General features: G+C 37.7%; 1 protein-coding gene and 1 pseudogene across 2 annotated transcripts in view; both read right to left on the bottom strand.

Moving 5' to 3' along the window:
* Positions 1 to 283: 283 nt before the first annotated feature.
* Positions 284 to 21,972, bottom strand: part of TMCO1 (transmembrane and coiled-coil domains 1) — a 45,506-nt gene continuing 23,817 nt past the window's right edge. Inside the window, exons 6-8 of one of the 2 annotated variants that reach the window (XM_053606646.1) lie at positions 16,304 to 16,448; positions 4,162 to 4,298; positions 284 to 1,345 (exon numbers count right to left, since the gene is read on the bottom strand). In XM_053606646.1, the coding sequence (XP_053462621.1) occupies positions 4,203 to 4,298; positions 16,304 to 16,448 (241 nt within the window). In that variant the 3' untranslated portion in view covers positions 284 to 1,345; positions 4,162 to 4,202. The remainder of the gene's footprint in view (positions 1,346 to 4,161; positions 4,299 to 16,303; positions 16,449 to 21,972) is intronic. The other variant, XM_053606645.1, reaches the window with a different exon arrangement.
* Positions 11,167 to 11,633, bottom strand: LOC128596855 (60S ribosomal protein L26-like; annotated as a pseudogene).

The following is a 21,972-nucleotide window of genomic DNA, read 5'->3' as shown; positions in this document are numbered from 1 at the left end:
GTCTCAAAAACAAACAAAAAACCCAAATAAGAATAAATTAAAACAAAAGATCATAACTTAAGCAGAATTAATCTCAAAAAGGAAAAAGTGTATTGTACTTTTACCTGAAGGGCAGTATTAAAATATGCAAAATAAGTAGAAGATTTTTGAAAAAAATCTGTATGCTAGTATGTGGCAAAATGCTCTTGCTTTGGATGTAAGGGAAATCTGGATGCTCTTTAAGTTATGACTTGGCAAATTATATGTACTTTTTCACTGGTAGAATATTCACATCTAAGGAGACTACTGATGAATGTATATATTTATTGATAGCGTTACTACTCTATACAGACTCCTAATTCCACGGATTATGAGAGAAGACTATAGTATAAGCATTCTCCTCATTATGAAGGAACATAGCTGAAACTGAAGTACATTGTTACTAAAAAGGAAGCTCTGCAAGATTAACCCATATAATTATCACCCTGCTTTCATGGCAGATCTAAGCATGACCTCACAAGAATCCAACAGACTTTAATAGTGTGTAAAGAGAACTGCTGAGGACCCTCAATTTTAAACTCCCATAATTCATTACTTTCCACACTTGCTTTCTAATTCCTATAGTATGACAACTGTATTTTGAGTATAACAGGCAAGTGTAGCAAAAAGTATAGTACATTAAAACTTTTATTTTAGCCCTTCATGGACAATGTTTATGTTTAAATTATTAAAAACCCGTATCTAGAAATACAGCAAAACAAAATGCAACAAATCTCTCCTTATACATAAAATAGCTAAAAATTTGGCCTCTTTATTGCTCTCAAGTCATATATTTGGCTTGAAAAAAACAACACAAGAGTTCCATTAAGAGTTACAATCATAAACAAAATTTTCCTTCTAGATCTTTAAATGTTCATAGAAAGCCATCTTCCATGGTACACACAACAGCCTTGAGAATCGGTCCCACAGAAAATATTTATGAAAGTGAAACAGAAAGATGCTGTTTGTTTCTCATTACATAAACATCACCTGAATGTAACTAATCAATCCATTTATTTAAAAAATAATTCATCTATGACCAAAAGCACTATTATATTTGTTGGTGGCCATTCTCGTTCTAATCATAACCAAAAGGTCTAAAAGTAATTGAAAACTAAAAAGTGGCCCAAGTGCTAGGGCAGCCTGTGGCTCTTGCTGCAAAATAGTTGCCAGTCTGATGTGAGTTTCTGAAAAGAATTAACAGGAATTAAAGAGTTCTTGCTTGAGTTCAAGAGAATTTCCCAGAAGGAGGTGGAGGGCCAAGAAATCCACCCGCCTGCTTGGTGGCAGCTCGTGAAGGGGCAAGACCAAGAATCTTCTGAATGTTCTGTGAAGAGAACATAATAAAAATTAGGTTTTACTAGGAGATGTGCAGAGGACATGTTTTATGTAGATCTTAGGCAAAGAGAACTCATACCATTATGACCTACGAAACAGCAAAAGTCCTCTTTACCTGATGGGACCTTGGTCTACTAATCAAAGTAGCTGTTTTTTTCCCCAAGTGAAGGATCGTAAGAGATCATCTTTTACTTTGACCACGAAACGTATAAAGTACATTACCTATTTCTGGTGTCAGGGCCTTTCTTTGAATATGGATCTTCTGGCTGGATTTGGTCATTACTGTACTATTTACAATTTTCAGTTTCAATTTCTTTAAAGTGGTAAAAGAATTTAAAGGTGTGCAAAGCAATCTGATTTCAGAATCCTCCTAAATTTTGAGCACCCCCACATCGTTTTCACTTACCTCACTCATATCTAATACAAACAGTATTTTTTTAGAAACTCACCTTTACTTAGTTTTTCAAAAACATCATAAAAACAATCTTTATTTATTATTATTTTTTTGAGACAAAGTCTCACTTTGCACGCCTGGTAGAGTGCCATGGGGTCACAGCTCACAGCAACCTCGAACTCTAGGGCTCAAGCAATTCTCTTGCCTCAGCCTCCCAAGTAGCTGAGACTACAGGCGTCTGCCACAACACCCAGTTATTTTTAGAGACAGGGGCCTCCCTCTTGCTCAGGGTTGTCTCAAACCTGTGAGCTCAGGCAATCTACCCACCTTGGCCTCCTGGAGTGCTAGGATCAAAGATGTGAGCCACCATGCTAGCCTATTCATTTTTTTGTGTTGAGAATATCCCACATCTTCTCTTCTAGCTATTTTGAAATAGACAATAAATTTTATTAACTACAGTCACCCTGTACTATTAAACACTAAGCCTTATTCCTTCTAACTATATTTTTGTATCCATTAACCAACCTTTCTTCATCCCCCAAAATAACTATTTTTATACACATATTTCTTGGTTAATATAACATTTAATTAAATTACATAAGTATAATAACAAGTAAAAGCAACATAAACAGGTTTGGGATAAACACTACTGACTCTCTAAAGGTAGTGACTCAACTGGAGGAAGCAGACAATTGTGGGCGTACTAAAGAGCACTCGTGAGTAGATAGTGTGATACAAAGACCAACTGGTATACTTTAAAGAGGGAAGACAGAGAGTTTTTGAATGTGTAAAGGTTAAGTAAAGGCCAGCTTTGAAAGTTTATATAGCATTTTAGAAGAGGGAAAAATCTTAGCGATCATTTGATTATTCTTACCCAATTCCTTCATTTTATATTTGAGGAAACTAAAACTTAGAAAGGCCTTGGTGTGTGTCACACTTTATGGGGGCAAGACATGATTGCAAGAGGGACTTTACCTAACAATTGCAATCAGTGTAACCTGGCTTATTGTACCCTCAATGAATCCCCAACAATAAAAAAAAAAAAAAAACTTAGAAAGGTATGATGGCTTGTCCAAAATTACAAAGCTAAATTTAGAGCTCAGATAGAATTTAAACCAATGTGTTTTGATTTTTAGTTTACTGGGTTCTCTTGGAAAGACTTACACAATGTTAAATCTGGTCTTCAGAACAAATTTCATCCTGAGGAGGCAGGTTTGCATGCATTGAATCATTCATTCAACAGTTACTGAATGCCTATTGGACATACTGTGCTATGAGAATATCCATACCCACCATACCCAGGCTTCTTTGGAAATATACACTCCTCTCAGTCCTCATTTTAAGAAATGATGACCATTCCGATAGCAGTGTGTGTGTGTTTCTGAGGTAACAATGTCAGAATATAATGGAATGTTTAAATATAAAGAACGTAACTTTAACAACTCAGCTAAAACATATTTACCACAAAACATTTTAATATATTCCACAATATTATAGTTTATACTTTAAGAAGAAATCTGAAAATAGGAGGAAAAATCAATCATACATAAATCAGCAAACTTCTTAGTACAACTAGAGTTTATATTATTTTTATAATAAAAATAGTTCCTTTATGCCCGCCTCTAAAATACCCATTACACAAAGCAATAAAAAGACCAAATGATGTTAACAGTTTACAGTTTCTGTTATTTAATCAATACTAAGTATTTCTTAGGCATTTATATTGTATTTAGCATTGAGCTAGGCAATATGGGAAAGTACTTTAAAGATAAAATTTGAAATATAAGACATTACAGAATTAGCTGCTGAAAAACACATTTGTCCAGTTAACAAATACAGTGATACAGGTTGGGCAAAATATACAAGGGATCCTTGCTCAGTTATCCTGCAGGAACAGGGGTCAATTAAGTGAGTCCTTATTTTAGAGATAAAAATTGATGCAAAAATCTTAAAGACCAGTGGTGGTAGTGGGTCATGCCTATAATCCTAGCACTCTGAGAAGCAAGGCAAAGGATCCCCTGAGTTCAGGAGTTCGAGACCAGTCCAAGCAAGAGCAAGACCCCATCTCTAATAAAAATAGAAAAATTAGCTGGGTGTTGGTGGCAGGTGCCTGTAGTCCTAGCTACTGGGGGAGGCTGAGGCAGGAGGAGGAGAATTGCTTGAATCCAAGGAGTCTGAAGGTGCTGTGAGCTAGGCTGACATCATAGCACTCTAGCCTGGGGCAAAAGAGTGAGATTCTGTCCCACCTTCCCCCTTCAAAAGAAATCTTGAAATCCTTTACACTACAATTTACTGTGATTTAAAGAAGATAAATGAAAGGAAAATAAATAAAAAATAGTTTGGAGAAACTAGACACTGAACCAGTAGACTATTGACAGTTTCATTTACTAACTCAAAACATAAAAACTCACTATGCCAATGCTCTAGATGAGAACAGCTCCAACAGCAAAAGTTAACAATGAGACACTTCAGCAGCGATATAGCCAAAGTTCATGGAAATCCAGGCAGCTATGTAGTTTTTTCCCCTGTGGTTCTTACCACAGGCCCCCTGTCAGAACATAGACTGTATCAATCTTAGATCACTCCAATACTTACATTTAATACAAATGCTCTACATTTACTGCATGTAATCCTATCCTTTAGTGAAATTCTAAACTGGTCTATTCAAATTCCTAGTCTCACAAATGAAACCTAGTTTTTCTAGTTCTAGATAAAATTTAGCCTGCTTTCTTGTCAATGAAATCTAAAACACATGTAGGAACTAACGAATGGTCTCAAGATGCAAAAGCCATCAGTAAAAAGACTAGAGGTCACTAATATCTCCGCGGTAGCAGTAACATCACACATTTCTGTGCTCTTTACAGTTTGCAAAGAGTTCTAAGGACCAGATAACAATCCTTACTTGCTTTTGAGATGAGAAAGCTGAAAAAGAGAAGTTATAAGAATCAAACTGACAGACTATGCAAAGTACAAATTCCCTTTATTATTATTATTATTATTTTAGAGACACAGTCTCTCTTTGTCAGCCTCGGTAGAATGCTGTGGCGTCACAGCTCACAGCAATCTCCAGCTCTTGGGCTTAGGCGATTCTCTTGCTTCAGCCTCCCGAATAGCTGGGACTACGGGTGCCCGCTACAATGCCCAGCTATTTCTTTGTTGCAGTTTGGCCGGGGCCAGGTTTGAACCCACCACCCTTGGTACATGGGGCCAGCACCCTACTCACTGAGCCACAGGCGCCACCTCATTTATTATTATTTTTTTAATGTTTATTAGCTGTTTTGTTTCTTAAGACAGAGGCTTGATATATTACCCAGGTTAATCTACAACTCCTAGGCTTAAGGGATCCTCCTGCCTTATCCTTCTAAGTGGGACCACAGGCTAACACCACTATGCCCAACCAGTTTTCTTTTATTAAATCAACTCTTGGTAATGCATTTTTATTTTAGGAGTAAAAAATCATGTAGCCTATAAAAAATCACAGTTATGAAAACTGTGCATGAATACACCATAGAAAAATACATATGCTACATGTATACTGTTAGATTAATAAATGTTACCCTCTCTATAATATCCACATATAAAATATAAATGCTACATCATAACTAACTATGCAAAAACTCCATAGAAAGTATAACACCAAGAAGGAACCCTAATGTAAACTATGGATTCTGGGTAATAATGGTGTGTCAAAGTAGGTTCATCAACTACAACAAAGGTACCACTCTGGGAAGAAACGTTGCTAGTGGGACAGGCTGTGTGTATATGAGAAGTAAGGCACCTAGAGGAAATCTCTGTACCTTCCAGTCAATCTTGCCATGTATCTAAAACTGTTCTAAAAAATAAAGTCTATAAAAAAGGAATACAAAGAATATTTAAGAATATACAGCAAGGCTGGGCGTGGTGGCTCACGCCTGTAGTCCCAGCGCTGTGGGAGGCCGAGGGGGATGGATTGTCTGAGCTCAGAGGTTCAAGACCAGTATGAGCAACAGTGAGCCAGAGTAAGACCCCATCTCTACTAACAACATAAAAAAAAACAGCCAGCACTGCAGAGGAAGAAGAAAATGAACAAAAAAGGAGTACTTCAAACAAAGAAGAATGAATAAGCACACTGAAATTAAAAAAAAAAAAAAAGAATATACAGCAAAATAATAGTTGTAATACTAATAGCTGTATATCTTTTTCTTACACCTCAACTCCCCCAAATTTTTGAAATACAGCCCAACAGGTAATTTAAAATAAATAAAAATATTTCTTTGGGTGCTATCTCAAAGTGAAGGTTGTAGCAAGAAGCTAAAAGAAGAATAACAATAATAATAATGGTTAACACTTATTGATTACTTACACTGTGCTTGACATTGTTCCAAGCACTTTACATACATGTTCTCATTTGAATCCTTACAACTCTGGCTGGGCACAGTGGCTCACACCTGTAATCCTAGCACTCGGGGAGGCCAAGGCGGATGGATTGTTTGAGCTCATGAGTTCAAGACCAGCCTAAGCAAAAAGCAAGACCCCCGTCTCTACTAAAAAACAAAACAAAAACAAAAAACCCCAGAAAAACTGAGGCAAGAGGAACACTTGAGCCCAACTGTTATGATGCCACGACACTCTACCCAGGGCGACAGCTTGAGACTCTGTTTCAAAAATAAATAAATAAATCCTTACAACTCAATGCAGCAGGCATTATTATTATCCTTCCATAAAGATAAAGAAAAGAAGATAACTGTCAGACTGTAATTCAATAAATACTCACTGAACACATTGCACAGCAGGCACTTTTGTATATATTATCTCCTTTACATCTTTCAGAAACGTTACCCATTAAACTTAACCTAACTGCTTTCCTAGTCTCTCAAGTCTCCTTGCAGTCAATTTTTCACATCTTATTAAGTAGCAAGACTTAGTTTAGAAATTATGCATTTTTTCCAAATAATATGACTTTTTTTTTTTTTTTTTTTGAGACAAAGTCTCACTAAGTCGCCTTTGGTAGAGTGCCATAACATCACAGCTCACAGCAACCTCAAACTCTTGGGCTTAAGTGACTCTCTTGCCTCGGTCTCCCAAGTAGCTGGGACTACAGGCACCCGCCACAATGCTTGGCTATTTTATTGTTGTTGTTACAGTAGTTGTTGTTTAGCAGGCCCAGGCTGGGTTCAAACCCGCCAGCCCCGGTGTATGTGGTTGGCACCCTAACCAGTGAGCTACGGATGCCAAGCCAATAATATGATTTTAATATATAACAAAGATGTCATGAAGAAAATACAAATGCAACTGAAGCAACACCAAAAATACATTACTGGGATCTGATCAAACTAAAAAGCTTTTGCACAGCTAAGAGCACAGTAAGCAAAGCAAACAGACAACCTGCAGAATGGGAGATTTTTGCAGGTTATGCTTTGGACAAAGGTCTGATAACTAGAATCCACAAAGAACTCAAACTAATCAATAAGAAAAGAACAAATAACCCCATTTCTATGTGGGCAAGAAACTTGAACAGAAAACTCTCATGAAGACAGGTGCATGGCCTACAAACACATGAAAAAATGCTCATCATCCTTAATCATCAGAGAAATGCACATCAAAACCACTTTGAGATATCAGCTAACTCCAGTAAGATTAGCCCACATCACAAAATGCCAAAACTACAGATGTTGGTGTGGATGCGGAGAGAAGGGAACGACCTTTTTGGAAAGAAGTTTGGAACTAAAAGTAGACCTACCGTTCGATCCTGAAATTCCTCTACTAGGTATATACCCAGATGATCAAAAATCATTTTACAACAAAGACGTATGCACCAGAATGTTTACTGCAGCCCAATTCATAATTGCTAAGACATGGAAATAGCCTAAGTGCCCATTGACCCATGAATGGATTAACAAATTGTGGTATATGTACACCATGGAGTACTATGCAGCCATTAAAAAGATGGTGACCTCACTGTTTTTTTTTTTTTTTTTTTGAGAGAGACTCAGGCTGTCGTCCTGGGTAGAGTGCTGTGGCAGCACAGCTCACAGCAACCTCCAACTCCTGGGCTCAAGCGAGTCTTCTGCCTCCACCTCCCAAGTCGCTGGGACTACATGCGCCCACCACAACACCTGGCTATTTTTTGGTTGCAGCCATTTTGTTTGATGGGCCCGGGCTGGATTCGAACCTGCCAGCTCAGGTCTATATGGCTGGCGCCTTAGCGTTTGAGTGACAGGTGCCCAGCCAACTTCACTTCTTTTATGTTTACCTGGATGGAGCTAGAACATACTCTTCTTATAAAGTATCTCAAGAATGGGGAAAAAAGTATCGAATGTACTCAATATTACTATGAAATCAATATATAATCACCTACACATTCATACAAAAGGTAAAACATAACTATACTCCAGAAAATAGAAGGGAAGAGGAGGGAGAGGGGAGCGGAGAGGGGAGGCGTAGGAGGGAGGGTATTTTGGGGGAACCTCTCCTAATGTGCATGATGCAATGGTGCATTTCAAAACTATTAATAATTGTGATGGATGTGTTAATCAGTTTAAGCATTTTACAGTGTATATCAAATCAGTACATTCAATCCCAGGCACATTTTATTTATTTATTTATTAAGTTATGAATTAATAAAAAAAATTAAAAATTAAAGTGGACCTACCATTCGATCCTGCAATTCCTCTACTAGGTATATACCCAGATGATCAAAAATCATTTTACAACAAAGACATTTGCACCAGAATGTTTACTGCAGCCCAATTCATAATTTGCCAAGACATGGTAACAGCCCAAGTGCCCACTGACCCATGAATGGATTAACAAATTATGGTCTATGCACACCATGGAATACTATGCAGCCATAAAAAAGATGGTGACTTCACATTCTTTATGTTTACCTGGATGGAGCTGGAACATATTCTTTTTAGTAAAGTATCTCAAGAATAGGAAAAAAAGTATCCAAATACTCAATACTACTGTGAAATCAATATATAATCACCTACATATTCATACTAAAGGTAAAACATAACTATAGTCCAGAAAGTAGAAGGGAAAGGGGGGAAAAGGGAGGTGGGAAGATATTTGGGGGGACCTCACCCAATGTGCATGATGCAATGGTACATTTCAAAACTATTAAGAAAAGAATATAATTGTGTTTTTTTTTGTGTGTGTGGTTTTTGGCCGGGGCTGGGTTTGAACCCACCACCTCTGGCATATGGGACCGGCGCCCTACTCCTTGAGCCACAGGCGCCGCCCAAGAATATAATTGTCTTAACACAACAAATAAGTAAGCGAGGTGATGAATGTGTTAATCAGTTCAATGTAAGCATTTCACACTGTATATCAAATCAGTACACTGAATCCCATAAATGCATCAAAGTACACAAAAAAGAAAATACAAATGCAAAATAAAGACGTGATCATGTTTTGGAAAATTATAATTATGTTGAATGTCTGTCCAGTTCTGCATAATAGGGTAACAAGTGAAGCATGAACGTTACAAAGGAAAAACAAAGGAAAAACTTTTTCCCATAATCGTGTCTTCAACTGGCAGGAAACACAGAGAAATACCACTACAATATGTATGCTCCTTCCTCTTTGTAAAGGTTAAGAACCACTAATCAAAAAAAGGAAGTTGTTGGTTGCTAACTGGATATTTTGGGAGGACCCAGGTCAATAGCAATAAACACATTCTGCTAAATATTATTCCTTAGTCATTTTGTTAAAATAACTCAGCTATGTCAATCCTCAGTACATTCTGTGTTTTTCCAGCATCTTGTAACCAATCTTTACTTACAATTGATCATAATTTCTCACTAGTTCCCATAACATAATATTTATTATACCAACAAAGTGGTGTGAAAAATCTTATCACTTCAAATGGTCCCTTCCAACATTCCTAGGATTACATTTGAGTAGACTAATGGGAAAATGATGCAGAGATTAAATATTTGTGAAAAAACTGACAGCACATGCTTGGTATAGCTGAAATATTATTGAGTTAGCAGTCAAAAACTGGAGTTTTAATACTGACAAATTAGACAAAAAAAAAAAAAAAGGTTATATCTTTTCATTTTACCAAATCTTTTTTTTTTTTTTTTTTTTAATTTTTTTTATTTTTGGCCGGGGCTGGGCTTGAACCCGCCACCTCCAGCATATGGGACCGGCGCCCTACCCGTTGAGCCACAGGCGCCGCCCATTTTACCAAATCTTAATTTCCTTATTCAATCCACCATTGACACATTTTTTTAAAAGTCTCTTAATTTTAGGAGTTAAAGAAATTTCTTTTTATTCTTGAACTCCATCACTACCTTGAACTAAGATTAACACCTCTGGTGGAAGCTGGCAAACCTACCATTTCCGCTGCTACAAATTCACACAAAGGAAATATTTGTGATGTGAAGGTCAAGGCAGCTAATCACTAAACATTAAGGAAGTAAACACAACTTAAAGATAAAATGAGAAAAGGTAATTAGATTTATTTTCAGTTGATATATCGTATTTTAACCTGTAAAAAGAAACTCGATCTTATCTTGAGCTGAAAAACAAATTCTAATTTTAAAAATACTCCAAAAGAGGGGTGTTGATTTTTTTAAAAATATTGATGTTAAGAACAATTACTAACATTTTTATATCATTATTATCTGGTTACCAAACCATTGTGAATTTGTACACCAAATCCCATTTCATCTTTGTAAAAAAATATGTAACAGATGAAAACCAGACTTATAAATACTTGTATAAATTAGCAATATGTCATAAAATTGCTTTAGTTTAGGTTTAAAATTTAATCTTAATCTGTTTCTATGCTGAATGATTAGTATGACAGAAATAATTTTAAAAGATACTTCAAAACTTCATATTTGATTAATGATTTTTATTTTATTTTATTTTTTTTTGTAGAGACAGTCTCACTTTATGGCCCTTGGTAGAGTGCCAGGGCATCACACAGCTCACAGCAACCTCCAACTTCTGGGCTTAAGGGATTCTCTTGCCTCAGCCTCCCGAGTAGCTGGGACTACAGGTGCCCGCCATAACGCCCAGCTATTTGATTAATGATTTTTAAAAAGTAAAGCTATAAGTAGAAAACTAACTTTTTTATTTAAAACAAAACCTTCATTCTATAAGAACAAAGACCATCATGTCAGTTTTATTTACGACTATATACTAAGCATCCAGTACAATGCTTCACACATACATGTACCAAATTTTATTGAATAAATGAATAAACAGCCAAGTCTATCAAGGAAGTGTCATTATGATAGAATGTTCCATTCTTAAGGATGAGAATAAATATGGTTGAAACAAATGAATACCTTTAATTCAAGCTTATACCTCCAACATTGGTATAATGGACTAGGACACTGTCTAGCTCACACTTAGTAAAAGAAGTAGATCCTGGTTTATGCTATAGAGATTTTATTTTATTTTTTTTCATTTTAGCAGTGTTTAATGAAAGCTGCATATAAGATTATTTTATTCCTGCATCTTCTCAATTGTTTCTTCCTTGTACTTGCCCTTTTCCTTTCCTACTTGGCGAGATTTGGCTTTTCGTTCAAGGGTCTTTTTGCGGTCTTTGTCCAGTTTAAGCCTAGTAATGACCACCTTGCTGGGGTGAATGCCCACGTGGACAGTTGTGACATTAGCCTTTTCCCGCTGCACCCGCTCGGTGTAGATGACGTATTTTTTCCGGTAAACCTGGACTACTTTGCCAATCTGCTGACCTTTATAATGCCCCTGGACAACCTGAACTTCATCATCCTTTTGGATGGGCATGGATTGAACATTGTACTTCTGTCTCAGCTCTTTGGAAAGAGGGGGAAGACATAATCTTCCTGCAAATGTGGGAAGGTGCATTGAAATGCCTTTTGCGGTTCTTGCTTCAGTCCGAAGTCACAAAGGGATTGAACTTCATTTTGGCCGCTACCTCTCCGGCGATGGCCGCAAAAGGGACTATAGAGATTTTATTAACTTACATAAGGAAATGTCGTAACCTTTTACAAATAAAAGACGATGAAACATAAACCCAGGAAACTTAGTAGTAAAATTATCTAATCATTTCAGCAATTAAACTGTTGGCACTTTAAAGACATTAACAACAGAAATGCTTCTCATGGGCGGCGCCTGTGGCTCAGTGAGTAGGGTGCTGGCCCCATATACCGAGGGTGGTGGGTTCAAACCCAGCCCCAGCCAAACCACAACAACAACAACAACAAAATAGCCAGGTGTTGTGGCGGGCGTCTGTGGTCCCAGCTACTCAGGAGGCTGAGGCAAGAGAATCACCTAAGCCCAAGAGCTGGAGGTTGCTGTGAGCTGTGACACCATGGCACTCTACCAAGGGTGACAAAGTGAGACTCTGTCTCTAAAAAAAAAAAAAAAAAGTGCTTCTCATAATTCTAGATGCTAAATTCTTATTTACTATAAGAACATCTGTACATTAAAACACCTAAGGCCAATCTCATTGCTAGAGGTAACTTACATAAATGTACACTATTTTTATATATTTAGCATAATCTACAACTGAGTGGATGAAATTATGACTTCCAGTCACTGAAATAAAAACATGAGAAATTACTTGTGTATTTTAACAAATAGTCAGTGCTTTTAATCACTACTAGCCATTGAAGCCTTAAGATTAAAAGCATTGGGTAAAATGATACAGCCAGTATGGAAAACAGTATGGCAATTACTCAAAAAATTAAACACAGAATTATCATATGATCCAGTAATTCAAATTCTTGAAATAAACCCAAAAGAAGTAAAAACATGGACTTATAACAGATAATTGTACCCCATGTTCATAGTAGCATTAGTCACAATAGCCAAAAAGGGGGAAGTAATACAAGTATCCATTAATAAATGAATGTGTAAACAAAATATGATAAGTAGATACGATGAAATATTTGGTCTTAAAAAGGAAGGAAATTCTGATGAATGCTATAACATGGATGACCCTTAAAAATGCTAAGTGAAATAAGCCAGTCCAAAAGGACAAATATTATATGAATCCACTTACATGAGGTCAAATTCACAAATTTGAGTGCTGTAGTTCAATTCATACAGATAAGCCAGATGTGATGGCTAATTTCTGTAACCCACAATACTCAGGAGGCTGAGGCAGAAAAATACTTGAGCCCAGGAGTTTAAGACCAGCCTGGGCAACATAGTGAGACTCTATCCCTTAAAAAAAAATTCACACCTCAGTGCCCGTAGCTCAGAGGTTAGGCCACTGGCCACATACACCAAGGCTGGCAGATTCGAACTCAGACCCAGGCCTGCTAAACAACAATGACAACTACAACAAAAAAATGGCCATGCATTGTGGCAGGTGCCTGTAGTCCCAGCTACTTGGGAGGCTGAGGCAAAAGAATTGCTTAAACCCAAGAGTTGAGGTTGCTGTGAGCTATGACATCACGGCACTCTACCAAGGGTGACATAGTGAGAACCTGTCTCAAAAAAACCGCCACAAAACATTCACAGAGACAGAATGCAGAATGGTGGTTGCCAGGGGTTGGAGAGAAGAACACAGAGTTATTGCTTAACAGGTTTCAGTTGTGAAAGATGAAAAAGTTCTAGAGATGAATGGTAGTAATGGTCGCACAACAATGTAAATGTACTCATGGCTGCTTTCATACTGTAATGGTGGAGTGGAAGAATGGTGACAAAGACTCTATGGCCCACAAAACCTAAGATATTTACTATCTAGACCAGGCGTCCTCAAACTTTTAAAACAGGGGGCCAGTTCACTGTCCCTCAGACCGTTGGAGGGCCGGACTATAGTTTAAAAAAAAAAAAACTATGAACAAATTCCTATGTACACTGCACATATCTTATTTTGAAGTAAAAAAACAAAACGGGAACAAATACAATCACACCGTCTCATATGGCCTGCGGACCGCAGTTTGAGGACTCCTAATTCTAGACCTTTACAGAAAAAGTTTGTGGATCCCCATTGTAATGACATTTCACTCATACTAGAATTAACTGCTAGATACATGACTCATCATACTTTCTGAAATAACTGAAAGAAATGTAAAGACTGCTTGAGTTGAGCTTCCTAAATGATAATCCTTAAAATATATTTCATTTTCAAAATTCTACAGTTTCAAGTGATAACTTCTTGGCAGCAACATGTATGGCGCATCTAAAATTACTTTTTAAACTTTAAAGTTTTAAATTAAAAAACTTTATAGACTTAATCAAATTAAAGAGCAACAGTCTATATTGTTACTGCCTTGGCTTTTGCCTTTGGATAACCTCCTACTATGGTTTGAAAGTCTCCCCCGAAAGTTCATATGCTGGGAATTTAATCCCTCTGCCTCCATGAATGGATTAATGTGATTATCATGGGAATGGGTTCATTATCGCAGCCAGTGTCCTCGGCTCCCTTGCTCTTGCCCTCTCACCATGTGACACCCTTCATCATGTTATATACGTACAATGCAGCAAGAAGTCCCTCACCAGATCCCACAGCCAGGTTCTTGGACTTGCCAGCCTCCAGAAATATGAGCTAAATAAAACTTTTCTTTATCAACTACTCAATCTATAGTATTCTCTTATGGTAACAGAAAACAGATTAAGCCAGCTCCTCTAGAAGGGAAAGTTATATAAGAGTACAATTTATTGGTAGACACATACACTTAGCTGCTCTACAAATGCCTCAAACTCAACACATCTTCTAACTGACTTATTCCTCTTTCTTCTAGTCTCAACCTCTTAGTAAAATTACCCTCAGTGGGTCACCAAAACCAGAAACGTGTGAGTTATCTTCGTTTCTCCTTTCTCCCTCACTTAAGATCGATCACTAAATTCTGCTGGTTTTACCTTTCGTTTTCTCAATCTTGTCCCCTCCTTTTCATCTCTCTCATGACTGTCATAGTTTGTAACAATGGATTTTTATTGTACTACTGTGATAGTCGTCTTCTGTATTTAGTTCTGCTTCTCTTATCTATCCCTTACAATATATATAAGTGCTTAGAAAATGACTCTAGGAAGCCTTGATTGCATTGAATTGGAAGAAGCAGGCATTCAGAGACAAGGAAAAACATAAGCAAAAAAAGTATCTGGGTACGTATAATATGAAAAGTGTTAAGAAAATCAGTCCCATGCAAGAGATTAGGATAACAAAAGAAAAAGAAAAGAAAAAAGAAAAGTCAGAATAACAAAAATGCTGTCTTTGGGGAATGGGATGAAAGATAACTTGTAAAAAAATATCAAGCAGGGTGGCGCCTGTGGCTCAGTGAGTGGGGTGCCGGCCCCATATGCTGAGGGTGAAGGGTTCAAACCCAGCCCCGGACAAACTGCAACAAAAAAATAGCCGGGCGTTGTGGCGGGCGCCTGTGGTCCCAGCTGCTTGGGAGGCTGAGGCAAGAGAATCGTGTAAGCCCAAGAGTTAGAGGTTGCTGTGAGCCGTGTGACGCCACGGCACTCTACCCGAGGGTGGTACAGTGAGACTCTGTCTCTACAAAAAAAAAAAAAAAAAATCAAGCAATATAATCACACAAATCTTGTTGAGCCATAAACTGTAATTCATTCCTACTGATTCTCACATGCCTGGTCAACCAAAAATCTACTGCCACAGACAGTATTCAGAAGAGAGGTATAAAAACAAATCTAAGAGAATCACTTATGTAACAAATACTGAAAGAATCATGTTCATATTTGGTGCATGCACAGTCCTCTCTACTATAATGCCTGCTGAATGCCAGTAGGTTCAAAATGGAATGATGTCCGGAAATACAAAGAATTCTTAGGCCACAGACTTTACCCACCTTCCACTTTCAAAGTCTCATCCTAAAAGCCATTTCATTTGTAGTGGATCCTCATAACCCTTTTACTTCCTTCTTATGATCTCTCACTGTTTTTCACTATGAATGTCCAATGATCAAGTTGGACAAATGTAAATTCTATGACACAGACTTTATCTCAACTGTGACTAACCTAAAATCACCAATTACTATTCTTTTTTTTTTTTTTTTTTTTTTGGCCGGGGCTGGGTTTGAACCCGCCACCTCTGGCATATGGGACCGGCGCCCTACTCCTTGAGCCACAGGCGCCACCCACCAATTACTATTCTTACTTCTACCCTGGAACTGCCAAAAGTGCTGATGCATAATGAAGAAATGATAATGCAAAAAACAAACCCACTGTTTGCTTTTGTAGCTTTAGACAGTTGTAATAAGGAAGAAACCTGAGAACTCTCAGAACGGGATGTGGAATCTATGTTTGGTTTTATCACTGCTTCTTATCCCTAAGGATCAGTAATCCAGACCTATAGGCATGTAAAATATGATAGCTTTTATTGTTTTTGTTGTTGTTGTTGCAGTTTTTGGCCGGGGCCAGGTTTGAACCCACCACCTCCGGCATATGAGGCCGGCGCCCTACTCCTTGAGCCACAGGCGCTGCCCAAAATCTGACAGCTTTAAGATGATACGTTGGAATTCTAAAATGAGCAACAGAAAGAACTCAGTAACAGCAGGTACTAAGCATTATTATATATTTCCAGCATTATAGAAGTTAAGAACTAATTTAAGGTATGAGAGCAAGGAAGACTGTACATAATAAATAGTGGATATGATCACTCACCTGCCGAATTGACATAGTACAGAGAATGTACAGGAAGATGAAGGAACAGTCTGTGGTGTCATCTCCCAGCAGGTTTCGATGAGACAGTCCTTGGATGTAAGAAAGAGGGGTGAAAGGAAGCTTTGCCACCACTCTACCATCAAATCTAAAAAGGAAAAAAACAAAGAATTGTTATTTTTAGAAGGCTGATAAGCTTCCAACTTCCAGAAAAGAATCTGGGACAGAAATAGAACTTTAAGTATCTTGATCTCTAAAAAACAAAGAAAGGATGACATGCTAAAAAGAGACATAAACCTAAAGTATAGTGATGTAAGGAAGGGCCTAGATTATTCCCATCAGTCTTTTTCTACACTAGTTGTTCTCAATTCTTTTGGAATTAGGACCTCTTCACATAACTGACATAAGGACCCTAAAAACTTTTTGTTTGCATATGTTACGGCTACTAATACCATATTATAAACTGAAACTGAGAAATGTTAAAATATTTATTATTTTAAAAGTAGCAAGGGGGCTCCGCGTCCATACCACAGTGGTTATGGTGCCAGCCGCATACACAGAGGGTGGCGGGTTTGAACACAGCCTGGGGCAGCTAAACAAAAATGCCAACTACAACAAAAAATAGCTGGGTGTTGTGGCAGGTGCCTATAGTCCCAGCTACTTGGGAGCCTGAAGCAAGAGAATCACTTGAACCCAAGAGTTTGAGGTTGCTATGAGCTGTGATGCCACAGCACTCTACTGAGGGTGACACAGTGAGACATGTCTCAAAAAAAAAAAAAGCAAGGAGTTCATTATGTTATAAATATTTATGAAAAATAACTTTGGAAAATATTTTTTTTTAATTTTTTTTTTTGTAGAGACAAGAGTCTCACTTTACCACCCTTGGTAGAGTGCCATGATGCCACAGGACTCACAGCAACCTCCAGCTCTTGGGCTTTCGCGATTCTCCTGCCTCAGCCTCAGGAACCAAAACTTTAGTGAGAAGAGATGCGCTGTTTTATTTTTGCAAGCTTTTTTTTTTTTTTTTTTAAGGAGACAGTGTCTTGCTATATGGCCCAGGTTGGTCTTAAACTCTTGGGTTCAAGTGATCCTCCCCTCTCAGCCTCCTGACTAGCTGGACTACAGGTGTATGCCACTGCACCTGGCTATTTTTGCAATCTTTTTTAACGTCTTGTTTAACAGAAAATAGTTGGATTTCATAGTTGCTTAGGTCTTTAGGCTGTTGCAGTACCCCATATAATAAAGCCTCTGGAAAACTACACCAAAGATTCATGACAGAACAAGAATAAAAAAAGGCAAATATCTCAGAATTATTGTAAAAATGGTTTTCATTTCAAGGACTTCCTGAAGGGTCTCAGAAACTTTCAGAGAGCCTCAGACCACACTTTGAGAACCACTATTGTAAGAACCATAACACCAATAACATCTTTTCTAAGATCCAAAGATCCCCAATACACATATTAAACAGGATAAACATTTCTCAATTTATATAGAATGTACAGTGGCAAATCAGAAAAGCAGATACTAAACTGGACATGCAATATTCTGAGATAACTTACTTTTACTTAATAGTTTTTAGGGTTTGAAAAAAATTCCTTTGACTTTTTCTGAAATAGAAAAGAGAAATGTTTCTAAAGTAGGAAAGCATGGGAAAAGAGCTAGAAGCAAATACATCTCAGTGTTTATGTTAAGGTGCTAGAGATAGGAGCTTCTGTTATATTTTCCTATGAATAAGCTAACAATAATGAAACTTATAAAAATTAATGTGATTGGCGACAGCTTGAGACTGTCTGAAAAACAAAAAAAAAATTAATGTGATTAATGATAGTGATACTTATTTAAACTATAACATTAACAAAAAATGACAGTATCAGCTAAATTACCACAATGGTCTTTAATTTTAGTTAAAATGGCTAGAAAATCCTCTCACAGAAAAACACTTGGTATTTAGCCTATTTCTGTTGGGGAAGAGAGAGGCAATAATACATCTTTTTCTTTGGGGGGAAAAAAACTTAAGTATCCAGATCAATTATTGTGTGGTTCTAAAAGGCTTACACAACTGTACTCTAAAGAATATGGAATAAATGCAGTATCTTCTATAGGTATAACTGTCCATTTAATACTATACTTCCAACTGCCTTCTTAGTATATATTAAACAGAGAAAGGGGATCAATCATGGGGCAACTTTACTTCTATTTGACAAAAATCTTTAAAGATCTGCTTGAAGTAATTATTCTTATTCTTTTCTACTAACCTCACAAAAGTGAAACAAAAGTAATAATTTTTTCTAAGAGGATGTATTCCTATTCCCTCACATTCTAAGAATTACAAATTTAGGTGGGGTGCAGTGGCTCACACCTATAGTCCCAACACTCTGGGAGGCTAAGGTGGGCGGACTGCTTAAGCTCAGGAGTTCGACACTAACCTAAAGAAAACTGAGACTCTCCTCTTAAAAATAGGTAGGCATTCTGGCAGGTGCCTGTAGTTCTAGCTACTCGGAAGGCTGAAGCAAGAGGATCACTTGAGCCCAAGAATCTGAGGTTACTGTAAGCTATGACACCAAGGCACTCTACTAGAGGCAAGAAAGTGAGACTGTCTCAAAATAATAACAATAATTACTAAATACAATTATCCCAACATTTTCTGATAATGCTGACCAGTATGCTATTCTAGGAATACCATTCTGTATCCTTCTGTTGAATTGTGAGATGAAGGAATGGAACAGATACGATGTTTATCCTTCTTATTCCTGACACACATCCAAAGTCATCCCATATAGTCATTTTGTTATTTGCAACTTGAAATTATAACCAAAAGAAAAACTTTATGCCCTGTAAATTATCCAAATTGTGTGAGGTAAACATCTATTATACCTAAGACCATAAACAAGCAAAGACACAGAAAAAAACTTCCAAGAACTCTTATTCTTTTTTTTTTTTCTTTCTTTTGAGACAGTCTCAAGCTGTCATGCTGGGTAGAGTGCTGTAGCATCACAGCTCACAGCAACCTCAAACTCTTGAGCTTAAGTGATCCTCTTGCTTCAGCCTCCCAAGTAGCTGGGACTACAGGCGCCTGCCACAATGCCCAGCTATTTTTTGGTTGTAGTTGTCATTGTTGTTTGGCAGGCCTGGGTTAGATTCGAACCCGCCAGCTCCAGTGTATGTGCCTGGCACCCTCGCCGCTTGAGCTGCAGGCACCAAGCCAAGAACTCTTAATGAACTAATTTTTTTCCAGGGAACTAGAAGAAATAGCTAAATGAACTGGTGTTGAGAAGGAAGGCACAGACAGATGACTTACAAATATAGATTATTCCAATTGCACTTACTCTCTGCACCTCTAGAGCACAGGAACACTACTTGTGAGTACTAGCCACTCCTTTCGGCCAGTAAAAGGAATTATTTTCAAACCCTAAAAACTACTCAAGCATGACATCTCAGAAACAATCAAGCTCCTCCAATTATTGTTAGAAATAATTTTTAAAAGGATGAAAAACTATCTACGAGACATTACTGATGAGATTTCTGTACTGTTAAATGACTTTTAAAATACTTTCCAATTCTAAACTCCTATTATTTCAGCTGTAAGGAAATGGTTCAAGAGGAGAAGCCGAAGATAACTTAGTAGCTGTATCTAGTCCTTCTAGTTGCTTCTCTGGCAACCTCGGAGCCCATGTCCTTCCCTTCTTAGTTTAACTTTAGTCTTTTTTTCTTAAAGTATGTGCCGGCTGTCCGCAAATTCTGAAACTATAAGGTTTTGGTCCCCAACCCCATGCCACAGACCAATCTATGGCTTGTTAGGAATCTGGCCACATAGCAGAAGATGACAGCAGGCAAGTGAAGCTTCATTTGTATTTATAATCACTCAAAGCCTGAGGTCTGCCTCCTGTCAGATTAGCAACAGCGTTAGATTCTCACAGTACAACCAAAAACCCTACTGTAAACTGCACATGTGAGGGATCTAGGCTATATACTCCTGACTAGAATCTAATGCCTGACAATCTGAGGTAGAGATGATACTCTTCCTCCCTCCCAGTCCATGGAAAAACTGACTTCTATGAAACTGGTGCCAGTGCCACTTCTATAGGCTCAGTGCCGCTACTATAAAGGATATAAAGAGACTGTAGATTCCAAGCAGATGGTCAAAGTTAAACTCAGATTGAATAAATTTTGTTCAGTATAATCAAAATATGTATTAGACTTCTAACTTTATATGCTAGTATAAAAATAGAGACATAGCCTTTAAATTCTAGGTTTTGATAATCTAAGATACAACAATAACATTTTTTTTTAAATGTACAGGGCAAAAAATACCAAGACAAAAACATGAATACAGCACTAATATAAGCAAAACACTTACATTATATGAACCTCCACCAGCATTAGAAAAAAAAAATAAGCAAATGAAAAGCTACCATTTCCCACTGTTCTGAATAAGAAAGTTGACAAAAAGAAAATAGTATACTTAAGAACAAAAAATAGCCTTCCTTCCTGTCAATAGTAGCCTTTTATAAAAAGTCTGATTATAATGAATCTGTCATAGTCTTTTCCTCCTAAAAGTACTCTATTTGACTTCCTTGGTTCCTATTATCTCAGAAAATCTGTACGACACACAAAAAAGTACCTTACATTTTTAGCTTATACTTATATTTTTATACTTTATATTTTATCTTATACTGATCAACTACATAAATAATCAAGCATTTTAATTACTAGCCTAAGGTCTAAAACTTTTTATTTTTGAGACAGAGTCTTACTTTGTCACCCTCGGTAGAATGCTGTGGCGTCACAGCTTACAGCAACCTCAAATTCTTGGGCTCCCCTTGCCTCAGCCTCCCAAGTAGCTGAGCCTACAGGCGCCTGCCATAACGCCAGGATATTTTTGGAGATGGGGTCTCAGTCTTGCTCAGCTGTCAGCTCAAGCAATGTAGCCACCTTGGCCTCCCAGAGTGCTGGGATTACAGGTGTGAGTCACCATGCCCAGCCTCCTAAGGTCTACAAACTTAATCACCAAATATTTGCTAATTATTTATTGTATGGTTAAGTCTGGTTAAGAATCATGTAGCATATATACTTTTAAGAAATGGCCCTTGACTTAGGAGCGTTAAGAGTAGAAAAATAAAATGAAAATACATGACACTGCAGAATACGTGAGAGACTAGGTAACAATGCTATAAAAATGCAGAAGAATGTAAATTTTTTTTTTGAGACAGAGTCTCACTATATTGCCCTTGGTAGACTGCCGTAGCATCATAGCTCACAGCAACCTCCAACTCTTGGACTTAAGAGATTCTCTTGTCTTAGCCTCCCAAGGAGACTGGTACTACAGGCCCTGGCCACAGCGCCCAGCTATTTTGTTTTTGGATGGAGTTGTCATTGTTGTTTGGCAGGCCCGGGTTGGATTTGAACCTGTCAGCTCTGGTGTATGTGGCTGGTGCCCTAGCCGCTGAGCTGCAGGCCCGGAGCCAGAAGAATATAAATTTGAGGGCTCTTTTGATAGAAAAAGTAATTTCGTTCTTCACATGTTCTTGCATATAGCTTTGAAAATCTCTGTCTGTCTGTCTGACCCTACCTGAGACAGGGTCTTGCTCTGTTGCCCAGGCTGGAGAGCAGTAGCGTGGTTACAGTTCACTGCAGCCTCCATCTCCTGGGCTCAAGCAATCCTCCGACCTCAG

The sequence above is a fragment of the Nycticebus coucang genome, chromosome 10, assembly GCF_027406575.1.
Source record: "Nycticebus coucang isolate mNycCou1 chromosome 10, mNycCou1.pri, whole genome shotgun sequence".
Classification (NCBI taxonomy): Eukaryota; Metazoa; Chordata; class Mammalia; order Primates; family Lorisidae; genus Nycticebus; species Nycticebus coucang.
Note: the sequence above shows the minus strand (reverse complement) of the source record. Positions and strands in the feature narration are given on the sequence as shown.